Source organism: Anomalospiza imberbis, chromosome 1, assembly GCF_031753505.1.
Source record: "Anomalospiza imberbis isolate Cuckoo-Finch-1a 21T00152 chromosome 1, ASM3175350v1, whole genome shotgun sequence".
NCBI classification, from domain to species: Eukaryota; Metazoa; Chordata; class Aves; order Passeriformes; family Viduidae; genus Anomalospiza; species Anomalospiza imberbis.
Window position 1 is genome coordinate 97,584,401 of NC_089681.1, and position 13,111 is coordinate 97,597,511.

The 13,111-nt window shown below is 40.8% G+C and overlaps 1 protein-coding gene across 8 annotated transcripts in view; it reads right to left on the bottom strand.

The window, feature by feature from the left end:
- The window catches only part of ITGA9 (integrin subunit alpha 9), a 265,797-nt gene that overhangs the window by 210,339 nt on the left and 42,347 nt on the right, over positions 1-13,111 (bottom strand). For all 8 annotated transcript variants that reach the window (XM_068201244.1, XM_068201235.1, XM_068201190.1 and 5 more), the window contains one exon: positions 11,589-11,743. In XM_068201244.1, the coding sequence (XP_068057345.1) occupies positions 11,589-11,743 (155 nt within the window). The remainder of the gene's footprint in view (positions 1-11,588; positions 11,744-13,111) is intronic.

Sequence of the window (13,111 nt, forward strand, 5' to 3'; positions counted from 1 at the left end):
AGAAAAGTTAGATGGTTGGCAAGAAAGGAGATTCGAAGATCTTTTAAGAGAGGCACAGAAAGTGTATGTAAAGAGGGACAAAGAGAAGGCCAAGGCAAAAGCCAAGGTAATGGTAACTGCTATTAGGGAAGGAAACCAGCATAACCCATGTAAGGAAGGAGGACCCTGAATGTGAGAAGATAGATGGAGGGGGAATGCAGCTCCTTGGGACTGGACATAAAAAGTAGCGTTTCGGAGATGGGGGAACCTAGGACCAGTTTGCTTTCACTGTAAAGAGAAGGGGCATATCAGAAAGAAGTGCCCCCAGAGGGAAAAGAACCTGAGGGTCTATGAGACTGTGCAAAAAGGAGAAGTGAAAGACTGTCAGGGGCTCTACCTCCCGGGGACAGAACACCATCAGGAGCCCTTGATAACTTTAAAAATATGCCCCCAGGAGGAAGAATTTTAATTCTTAGTAGACACGGGGGCTGAAAGAACTTGTGTTTGTAGAATTCCAAAGGGGTGCAAAAGGGTCAAGATACCATGCAAGTAGTAGGTGCAAAAGGGGAAGGGTTCAAAGCCTCAGTTAGAAAGGAAGTAAAAGTTTCAAGGGACAAATAAAATAGGAACTGGGGATGTTCCGTTAGTACCAGAAGCAGGGTGCAATTAATTGGGATGGGATTTGCAGGTGCAGTTAGACATTGGAGTACTCCCAGAGGAACGGAAAATGGTAGTTAAGCTTCTCCATTTAAGGGAAGAAGATGAGGAGAAAATTCATTAGATGGTGTGGGCAAAACCGAAAAATCGAGGTAAATTGAACATGAAGCCTATAATAATAAAAATAGTTAATGAGAACCATCCAGTTCGGGTATGACAATACCTACTTTCCCTGGAAGGGAGATGAGGATTGCAGCCAGTGATCCAGGACCTACTTGAAGAAGGGATCTTAGAACCATGTACGTCCCCCCCATAATACACCCATATTGCCAGTAAAGAAGTCAGATGGGACTTACAGGCTTGTCCAAGACTTGAGAGAAGTGACTAAAAGAACAATGAGTAAATACCCAGTAGTGCCAACCCCTATGCACTACTAAGTAATATGCCCCAGCACACCAGTGGTTTAGTGTGATAGACCTAAAAAATGCCTTTTGGGCTTGCCCACTAGGAGAGAAAGTAGAGATATATTTGCCTTTGAAAGGGAGGACCTTGATTCCAGGAGGAAGCAACAGCTTCAGTGGACTAGGTTACCCCAAGGGTTTTCCGAATCCCCAAACCTATTCGGTCAAGCACTAAGAGAAGTACTACAACTTTTCTCCATCAAACCTGAGATAAAACTCATCCAATATGTAGATGATTTACTTCTCTCAGGACAGGAAGAAAAAGAAGCTCAGGAATCCACCAGAGATTTCTTAAATTTTCTGGGAGACCAAGGACTTCATCTATCAAAACGGAAACTCCAATTTCTAGGGCAGGAAGTAAAATAGCTAGGACATGTGATTTGTCAAGGGAGCCGGCAAAATGAACCCTGAGAGAATTACAGGGATAGTCTCCCTCCCATGGCCAAAATCTAAGAGGGAAGTTAGAAGGTTTCTAGGTTTGTTGGGATATTGTAGACTATGGATTGAAGGATATATGCAGACTTACAGGTTCTTGTATGAAAAGTTAGTAGAAGAAGAGATTAGATGGGAAGAAGGCAATGAGCAAAAGTTTGAAGCTTTAAAGCAAAAATTAGTCTGTGCACCAGCACTGAGTCTTCCTGCCTTAGACAAACCCTTCTGTTTGTAGATATAGAAAAAGAGGTAGCACATGGAGTACTAGCCCAGGACTGGGGAGGATCCAGGAAACCAGTGGCCTATTTATCAAAAATTGCTAGACCCTGTCAGTCGGGGGTGGCCAACCTGCATTCAGACGATGGTAGTGACAGCCCTACTTGAAGAAGAAAGCAAAAAATTAACATTTGGGGCAAAAGTGAAAATATATACCTCACACTCAGTTAGAAGTATCCTAAGCCAAAAGGTTGAGAAATGGCTCACTGATTCCCAAGTGTTAAAGTATGAAGCCATCTTAATAAAAAATGATTTAGAGCTAATTGTGAGTAACCAACTCAACCCTGCCCAGTTTTTATATGGAGAACCTGGTGAAGAATTAATAAATAATTGCCTAGAAGCTATAAACTATCAAACTAAAGTAAAAGAGGACCTAAGAGATCAACCACTGCAAGGTGGAAAACAATTGTACTTCAATGGATCTTCAAGGGTAATCTAGGGACACCGGGTACCAGGGTACGCTGTAGTGGATGAAGAGTTTGTAGCCATAGAAAAGGGAAAGTTACCTTTCAACTGGTCAGCCCAAGCATGTGAGTTGTATGCCCTAAAACGAGCTCTGGAAATATTAGCACAGAAAAGGGGAACAATATATACAGACTCAAAATATGCTTTTGGAGTAGTGCATACCTCTGGAAAAATTTGGGAAGAGAGGGGGCGATTAAATTCAAAGGGAAAGGGACTGATTCACAAAAAAAACTTATTTTAGAACTGCTGAAACCTTACAATTACCAGAGGAAGTGTCAGTAGTATATGTTAAAGGACATCAAAAAGGGGCGACTCAAGAGGCGCAAGGGAACAATTTAGTGGATGTGGAAGCTAAAAATGCAGCGGAATCAGGGACAGAAAAACTAATGATGGTATTAACCCCCATTAGACAAATGAAAGAAGTCCCAGTATTTAGTAGGACAGAAGAGGAAGAACTCCTTAAAATAGGACCAAGAAAGGTAACAAAGGGAAGTGGAGATTAGCAGATGGGAGGCAAATGTTGAATAACTCCCCTGCCAAGAAAATGCTAGAAGGCATACATGGAACAACACATTGGGGTACACAAGTGATAAGTGATCAATTTCTAAGGGATTTGGGGTGCATAGGAATTTTTGGGATAGCTAAGCGAGTAACCAAATGGTGTGTGATATGTCAACAAGTGAATAACAAAGTTATAAGGAAAACACCCAGGGGAGTGTGAGAACTAGCCTTACGGCCCTTTCAAAATATCCAAGTAGACTTTACCGAGCTTCCCCAGGTATAATGGTGAAAGTTTTTGCTAGTGATAGTAGATCACTTGACTCCTTGGGTAGAGGCAGTACCCACTGTTAAAAACAATACCAATGTTGTGAGTAAAACAGTCCTAGAATCAATCATCCCCTGATATGGGATGGTAAACAGGATTGATTCAGACCAACTCATTTCACATCGAAGATATTGCAGAAAGTTCTTCAAGCCCTGGGAGTAAAATGGAATTACACACTCCATGGCATCCACAGAGCTGTGGTCATGTTGAGAGGATGAATCAAACTCTTAAAAGAACTCTAGTTAAACTGATGATTGAAACCCAGATGTCATGGATAAAATGTCTCCCTTTAGCCTTGTTAAGAATTAGACCCAAACCCCAGTCAGATCTGGGGGTGTCACCCTATGAAATGATGTTTGGGTTACCCTTCTTGACCTCACCCCTGAAGGTTGCCACCTGTGGGATGTGCCTATGGGGAAGACAGTGTGGGAATGCCATGGGAAATTACAGTTGTTTAGCATAAGGCATTTCCCCAGAGCCCTCTGCCCCCTAACGCAAATAAGCACAAGCACCTGTCAGTTTGTGGTTGTCTTCTCCCCAAGTTCTGGAAAGTTCCCTGTTCTCATTGTTCCTAATGGTTCCCTATGTAAACCACTCCTTCCCTTTTTCCTCATTGGCCCAGTTTATGTTACCCCATCCCTGTTCCTCCCTTACACCCTCTTCTCATTGGATCATTTGTACCCTAGGCACTCCTTCCCTCCCCAGTTATATATTCTGGCCCCTCCTTCCCCAGGGCCCTCGGAGTCTGCCTCCCCGAGTGTGGTTGTCTCCCTGCTCCTATTTCTGCCTCCCTACTCCTTCGATCAATCCTCAATAAACCCACTCAGATTCCAGCAGCTCAAGAGTCCTTCAGTCTTCCTGGTGGGGATTTTAATTACGCTATCCAGGCACCCATTGACCAGCCAACTGAGGGCCACCCCATGGGACTCGGTCCAGGGCAGCCTATAGCCACCTATGAGGAACAGGAAGCCAATGCCAAGAAATATGCTATGGCTATAGCATGAACCTTAGAAGGGCTAAGACATAAAAGGGCAATTCCTCAAACTACCACCCTGGCTTTCAGAGTCCATAATATTAATCCCAGGGACTGGGTAATGATCAGGTCGTGGAGAGATCAGCCTCTAACTCCTCAGTGGGAAGGTCCCTTTCAGGTACTGCTCACCACTGAATCAGCTGTGTGAACTGCAGAGTGGGGATAGACTCATGCCAACAGTTAAAGGCCCAGTAGAAGAACCCAAAAAATGGACTATAACATCCAGGCCGGGTGAAACGAGATTGACTCTCAAGCAGAGACCGAAAGACAACCAGAAAAATAACAAGACACCCAAAAAGTAGAGTCAAGCTTCCACCACCCAGCTCAATAACTGTTTTCCTGTTTTAATTACAAGCATCCGAGTGAGAATTACAAGCATCTGTTGAGGGGATGTACACAAGGAACTGTAAGAGGTAATGGGACAGCTTCCTTAAGAACCACAAGGAAAGTAAGACAAGGAATGGACGGCAAAACTGGGTTGGCCCCTTTGTTCACTACCAAGAAGACTCCATAGCTGTGCCGTGGGTAGCAACCACATAGGCATGGTAAGGTAGGAGCAAAAAGGCCATGCCAAACCTCTATAATTTCTCAAATGTCTTTCAATACAAAAGGGACTGGAGGGCAAGACCGAGTTGGCCTCTGTACTCAGCACTAAGATACACCTGCTATGGGTACCAACCCCATAGGCAAGGTAGATGGAAGTCAAAGCCATACCGGACCTCTGTGATGTGCTTTTGTTTATTCCAAAAGAGTGTGTCTAGGGAAAACCTGGGATTTTTCTCTGGTTCCCACTGTCCTTGCCCACATCAACACATGCTAGCATGACTCATTCAAGAGAGAAAAAAAATTTTTTGAGTTAATTGTTCCAGCCAAATGACTTCTAAAAAGGAAAAGGGTGGGGTTGTGATAGATGAGTAATGTGATGGTCGACTCTCACATTTAAAGGGCAAATATTATGTATATGTTAAGAGAAGTTTAATAGATGTACAGTTAAGTTTCACCCCTCCCCCACTGCTTGCATTGCTATCACGGGATGGCCTGGGTAGTTGGGGCATTTGGGAGGGCCGGCTTGTTACTACAGCAACACCTGACCTCCAATCAAGATCTAAGAAAGTGATCTCCACCACTGGACAGCAAAGAAGGAGTTGATGGACAGAACATTGGGAGGGGCTAAAGGGTTAAGGGCAGAATATCCATTGTGTGGGTGAGCACATGGTGGGAAAAAATCTTTTGCTCCCTGCCCTGTATAATTTCCTCTATTCAGTCTTCTGTTGTATTTTTTTATAAGGTTTTAATAAACTTTTTTAAATTTTTGGAAGTATCACAACTTTGATCCACAGATGGTGGTGTGTTCTTTATTCTGTCTCTGTCACTTTCTGTTCCACTCACCTATTTTCTATTTCTTTCCTTCCCTCTCTCTCTCATTTTTACTATCAAATAAAATCCATACTATTGACTTTGACATATGGTATTGGTCTTATTTGCACCTGAATTTGGGCAGAGGCATTTCTAATAACTTTAAGAACTGGATCTTGACATTTAGTTGGTGTAGTCAGCAGGATTGATATTCTCTGACCCAAAGTGTCTTTCACAATAGTATTGTCTCCTCTCACAAAATTAGTTCATATACTTCCTTCTGTAGTAAATCTTAGAAATCTAAACACTACTTTTAAGGAGCTGTGAGGATTGTTAGGATTCCATCCATAGCAATTCTTAGCACTTGGACCAACTTCCTTTGAGGGGCTGTGGAGACTGTGGTTTCTTCTGGAGGCTTGGAAATTTGAATGCATCTTTCTCTGAGGGAATTGTGGAAATTATGGTAAACTGATTTGCCTACGTGGTGTTTTGTGTGGAGCCAAAAGTTCCTGTTTGGTGGGGACTAATGCCCCCGTACTTTTGGGTGTTTTGTTGTGAAAAGCCAGAATTGGCAGGTTCCAGTCCTTGAAGCCAATTCTGCAGCTCCTATCTTGTGTGGAATGCCCTCCCATAAGTCTGTGGTTTGTTGTGGAGAACCAGAAGCAGGCAGGTTCTGATCCTGATGCCAATCCTGCAGCTAGTGCCTTGGGGGGGATGGTTTTGTCCCTTTGCTGGCTTAAGTATTTATCATGCAGCTTCCTCTGTGGGGGTGGTAGGAAAACTTTAGGGGGAAATGTTTTGTTGTCTTTCCTTAATTAATTAGTCACCTCTCTATCCCTGGGGTGGATGTAGTGAAAAAAAAAAAAAGAAGAAAAAAAATTGGGATAGGGAGCAATTGGTTACTAAAAAGGTGATGCATTATTAAAAAAGACTTTAGGCAGTGGCATTGCTTGCCGCCAAATTCAATCACGTCCAAAAGGAAAATCACTAGAATAAAAGGAGCTAACTGACAAGGCAGACTGCTCCCAGGCAAAAAGCAGAAGCCTACTAAAATCCTGGAAAAAAAAAAGGCAACTCAAATGCCAAAACCACTCCCTAATTCACAAATTGCAATTAAAGCAGTCTCACTCCCTCCACTGAACATGAAATCAGTTGGAGGAGACCTCACTGAAAAACTGTGGGGTACAACAGAAGTGGTGCAACAAGCAGTTCATAGAATAAAAGCTAAAACTTCACATAAAAAAGTTAATGCAATTAGCAACTTGTTTCATTCTGGCATATTTTACCAGGGAAGTTTATTTCTCTTCTTTTTTACTAGGACGGTCAAACATCCCCACATTGAAAACAAGGAAAACAGTTTGGGAGCAGAGAAACTGCAAACAGCACATTTACTTTCTTTTTATAGGAACCTAACAACACATGAAATGGAGCTGCATGAAAATCAATTAAAGTGTCACCATAATTGTTTGCATTTTCAGTTTGTTAATGTTTGTACTTTGTATTTTTATTGCAAGTGGCTTGCTGAGGGATCAAATATTAGTTTAAGTATTCTACATAAGTTTGATTTTTGTCTAATTTGTTTTCTTTTTACTAAAAAATAGTGTGGCAAAAGGTCTTACGAATATATAATTTGTCTCAAACAATTTTATCCTGAGAGTTGGTATAAACATTTATACTTATTTGAAATCATACAAATATGTACTAACCACCCCAGTTATGCCTCAGAGGGCTTTAAAATTATTATCATTTGGCTATATTTTTCTGATTTACTAATTAGAGAACTAAAAAAATCTTAAGAAAATACAAAAAAAAGTCACTTAAATTATTGAATTCTGCTTCCTAAACCTGGAGGGATAGCCATGGACTGCAAAAAGGACGTGAATAAAATACAAAAAAGCCTTCTACCAGCTCTGTTATATTTCCTGTCATATGTCCAAAGAGAGTATTTTAACTTTGCCTCACTTCTTCTATTTATGCTAATCAGTGTAGTGACTATAGCACATTTTGCAATATACATGCTTCTCAGTTGTGGGTGTAGAATATGATGAGGGCAATTTACTCACTGAAATTCAAAAGAAAAAAGCTACTTGGGATAATACAACTAAGTTTGAAAGCGAATTAATTTCATTTCTAATCCCACCAATAATAAATCCACAGTTTCTACTCTGTGTCAAGATTAAATTACAGCTATCTCCTGTTGTTGTTACCCTGATACATTGCCCTGATATAAAAATAAGTATGCATGAGAACATTTTGCATTAATATGTTTTGTGTAGTAATTTTGTATTATAAAAACTGGCTTTCATAATATATAAAATTATCTAGTGGATTAAGAATATGATATATAATATTCTTCCAACTATATGTGAATGCAGTCAAGAAGAAAACACACATCGAAAAATCCATTTACTTTTATTTCAGGATGCAAAGTTAATCTGTACTACAAGAGCCAGGAATCCTCTCAAAACTTGGCTGATTGAGACATCTTAATATGTGTATCTGTTGAGGATACTCCTCTATAGAATTTGAAAATGAAAACCCACTGTATAATTTTGTAACTAATTTTAAAACATATTGAACCAACACCTAAGAGATACAATATTGTGATATCCCTCATACCCACTACCCATTTAAAAACACTGATTCCTGAGCTTCACAGAAATTCCTGGGAGCACTGACTAATGAGAGTTGGGTTGATGATTATTGTACACTGTATGATTACTCATGCTATTGCTTCTGTTGTTTCTATCTTTACTCCTATTATCTTTCTATTATCACCTCCGTGGACAACCATGGACTACCATAAACTGAAGAAGATAGGAAGGAAAGAGACATTCATTATATGTTTGAGTCAAGGGATGGATGTCTGAGACTGAAATAGTTCATGCCTATTGATATAAAATTTTCCTCATTATAGCAGAATGAGCAAAGGAGCCATAAAAGCCCACTCCTCCCTAAAGATGCTTTTCAGGGGGACCATCACCACTGAGAAGATCAACTAGAGAAGATCAACGGAAGATTGTGGGATCCATGGATGGTGGTGTGGTCTTTATTCTGTCTCTGTCACTCTCTTTCTGTTCCCCTCACCTATTTTCTATTTCTTTCTTTCTTTCTCTCTCTCATACTTACTATCAAATAAAATCCATACTATTGACTTTGGCATATGGTCTTGTTTGCACCTAATTTGGGCAGAGGCATTTCTGATATCTTTAATAACTAGATCTCAACAACTTTACTACACAAGTTTACTTCCATTTTCCTTCAGGGATGAATGCAGAAGCAGCACTTCATGCACAGAGATGCCAGCAGCCTCTTTCTTGTCCTGGTCACACAAAATTAAACAGTCTGAAACCTCTTCATCCAAGATAAGAAAGGCCTTCCTCCAATCTCTGTCTTTCCTGGCAATACAGAGGCCCTAGGGGAGACAGAGCAACAACCCCTCAAGTGAGGGAGGAACAGTCTAAGTGAGATTCTGAAACGACAGAGAGAAAACTTAAAATGCTGTACTTCTCATATGTCCAAGACATACTGGAGGCTGTCAGGAGGCATACAACTAGATGTTCGGCTCTCCAACAAGCATGGAGGCAGAGTGAAGGGTCAGACAGAGAGTGGCAGAAAGTGCAGAGCACATGTTTCACTTGGCCATGGCTCTTTGCTCAGACAAAAACATTTCAGCACTAAATTCATACTTCTGAAAAATATAGTCTGCAAGAAACAACTTAATGGAAATTGTACTGTCATTTGCAGTTTCAAGCAGTATCCATAAACACAGATCCTCAGATAGCTGTTTCAGTATTGCAACTACCACTATAAGGAGAAGGAAAAAAAAAAGATAGGTAATGTTTACATGGAAGTGTGAGGCAGATGAAGATGACTTTTCTTTGCATTCTTGCTAACAAAATAACCACACATTCAAATAAGTATTGAAGACACACATTTGCCACAGGAGAACACTGCATGCATGTTCAGCTTGATTTCTGAACATTATGTAGTAGATGGCAAATTTCAGCTGCCCAAAAGCAGGAGAAATGCTCAGGTTTACACCAGTAAGCAGTAATCTTGAGAATCCACGCTGACAAGCCCTAGGGCAGTGCCACTCTAGATGAGCACTCCGTTCTCGCAGTCTGATTTAACAAAATTCACCCAGACATCTGAGGGTGAGACAACCCCAACATTTTCAGTCACAAAATTCTGGCATAGCATTTTAACACCTCTGTAAGCCTTTCAAAGTCTGAACTGCATAAATATGCATTAACAGGGATATTCTAGGGTTTTTTCCCCATACATTTAACCATGCAGGAAAGGAGTCACTACAATATTTCCATTAATTGTTCCATCTTTTGTAAATTAATATTCTTCAACTGCAACATAATTAAAATGGCCTGACTGCTAGAATACTAGCTGAAAGATTATTTGAGATATTTTATCCAAATCATATGCTGAAGGGGTTTTATACAGTCAGATAGCTCTGGCTGTAACATTTTCAAGAAAAACCACTTTGTTAGAAGCTTTGTATGAAAGGGCAATGGTTGAAGTTTATAATAGCCTACTTAATAATAAAAAAGTTCCTTGTAATGCAATAAATGTTAGTCATTGAAAAAGATGCATATGTGCTTTTATCCAATAACTCATGGGCAGTACAGTGTGTATGACAACACAGGCGAATTCAACCAGCTCTTACAAGACATGATGAACAGGAAGATAGGTCTTTTGTAAACAAGGGAAAATGATACTTAGATTAGAAAAAAGGCAGTTTACTTCTTTGCCTTACTTCCTACTTTGGCTACAGGTCCAAAGATACAAAATTAAAGCAAAGGAAACATTTTAAATGGTACCACAGGAATGTAAGAACATCTAGATAGTCAGAAAATCTATTTGTAATTTTTCAGAGAGGAATTAACACCGCAGGAACCCTCAGAAATGCATTTCCTTAAAGACAGAGTAGTGGGCAGTAAAAAAAAATACTTTATCAAAGCATGTTTTTGTCTACTTAGAGCCATCATCTACAGGGAAGGAAAAAGACAGCATTTAGAGGAACGAAAAATTGAAACTGAAGTCTCAGTTGCACCAATATGTTCGAATACAAAGGAATCTTAAATATAGTAACTCTATTGTTTTGAGCTGTTCAGGTGACAGTGACAAGCTGCTTGCAGTTCTCACTTCATTAATTAAAAACAGAATACTGCAGCAGGCTCAAGTGATGATACACAGATACAACTCACCCTTCTCAACTAGCTGCTCAAAAAGGTTAGGGCACAGAGCAGGAGGAGGCAATACTTCCCCCACCTCCTCACCAGACTCACTGTCAAGACACAGCATGCTGTGAGGCTGAGGCATCTGCGCTGAACAGTACAGTACAAGTCCTCTGCCATTCTTAAAGCATGACAAAGGTGAAACATGAAAAAAATTAACCCAGGCCTCAAATATTTAGAAATGCTGTATCTGTCCAATACAACTTCATAAAACAGGTAAGATTTGCAAGCATTGGGATGTAAAAGACATAAGTAATATTTCAATAGAGCCAAGATGTAAAGGCTAGGGCAATTTCATGTTACACAGTTCCATTCTCCTGAGAAAATCTAAGCGTTTCACTTAATCTGGAAGACATTCTTACAATCAGTAAAATACTAAGCTTTTTATAATCATTTTACAAACAGGTAAACTGATGCATAGAACAGGATTTTCTCATGTCTGTTTCAAGAGCTCCTTGCAGACTTTCAAACACTATTAATCCAGAGCAAATAATATCTGTTTTCTAATAACATTGATAGAGGATATGGATACAGGTATGTATTATCAAGAGGTTGACAGGGAATATGAACTCAGAAGGCTGCATTCTCTATCCTTGCAGTAAGCCCAAGGAGACATTCTCCTCATTTCATTCAGGAAGAATCTGCCTCAGTATTATGTCAGCCTCATGAGAAGGTGAAAATATGCCCAAGAAAGTTTTCAAGCCTCCAGCTTTCTGGGATTGTATGGCCCATGTTCATCTTGAAACTACTTATTTCACACAAAAGCTCTGTTTACTAAGTACAAAGAGAGACCTTGACTCTGGGTCAACCTGTTACTGTGCTCCTGTCTAGGGCTGGCAAAGGTACCTTACCTATTTCTCCAGGAACGTTCTTGCCACTGAAACGAAAGCATGCTGTGACGTTGAAGCAGTTCACTGGCTGCAAACCATCATGGCACTGAGGAGCTGTGATATTGATAGATATGGGCAGGAAAATGGCAATATCCATGGTAATGACAGGCCTGGATCTGGAGATCAACAGAGAAATAAAATTGAGTGACCATTCAGAGGGAAATTCTCCATGTAAGGAAAAAAAAGCAATTTTGATAAACTGCCCAATTTCAAGCAGACAGAAAAATAAGAGAGTACATTTGAATTGTAAAATAAACTAGCATGTTATCTAGCTGGCAAAGGCTACTAGCATTTAAATGAAAGGTGTAATGCCAACTTGAAGTTTAGTGCTCAGATACAGGCTACAGGCTAGCAGCTGAGAAAACTGATAACATGTAATAACAATAATCATCTCCAGCAAAGGTTGAATAAGCCTTCCTGATGACTGAAGAGGATAACAAAATTACCAGAACAGCAAACAAGAACAGCAAGTTCATGCAAATGAGACTGGTTGCTAACCATCTTGGATGAACAGGGACAGGTATAGAGAGATTGTGGGTTTCCACAGAATGGTCTATAGTAAAATTTGTGACCTCAAAGTCACGAAGAGAGCACAGAGGTCCTCCACAGGAGATGGATTCATACATAATTTTTTTGACAGTATAAGAGAGACAACAGACACCACATCCATATTTTCTGGAGGAAAAAGTTTGGCTAATTCCTTCCTGGCAAGTGACAAGGATTGAATACTCTTATCATGCTGCTGAACTGTGTTTCAGGAATTATCCAGTGCACTGTGAACAAAAGCTTTCTACTCTTGCAACTCCAGCACCAGGTTATTGCTACCAGTCCTCCTGGCTGAGGGAGACCTCAGCCAGAATCACAGAGCAAGCTGACTGCCTTAAGGCAGAGGTGTCTTGCTAAGGAAACTTCTCTGTCTGACCATCCAGGAGGTACTCAGGCAGTCACACTCCCACCACCAGAGACTTTAACTGCTGGGACCAAAGCTCATTACAGTGTGTGGCTCCAGTGAACTGACAGGTGCCCGCCTTGACTCCCTACACACACCACACTCACACAGTCAGACCAGGTTTCTCATAGTTTATTAAAGCCTTTTATTCGCAGCACAGTAAGACAGAAACAGCTGGAGGTGGTGCCTCCAAGGAGGGACCCCAAACAAAGGACCCTGTGGGCTTTTATAGCCTCACAGTCCAAGCACACTAAAGTCTCTGCTCTGCTTCCTGACTCCTCAGCTCCTGCTATGTTTCAGTGTCCCCGAGTGTCCCCTTGCTTTGTGCTCCCACCACCCAAAGCTCGATCTGCAGTTCACACACCAAGCTACCTGCACTGAATGTATTCCTCAACAGTTTCCTTCACACAACACAGAAGCCCCAGCAGCTTGATTGGGAAAAGCAACCCAGAAACTCACGCACTCCAAAGACATCTCTAGTGCAGGATTTCAGCCCAAAAATTATGGGTATTATTCTTCCTGTTTTCAATTCTGT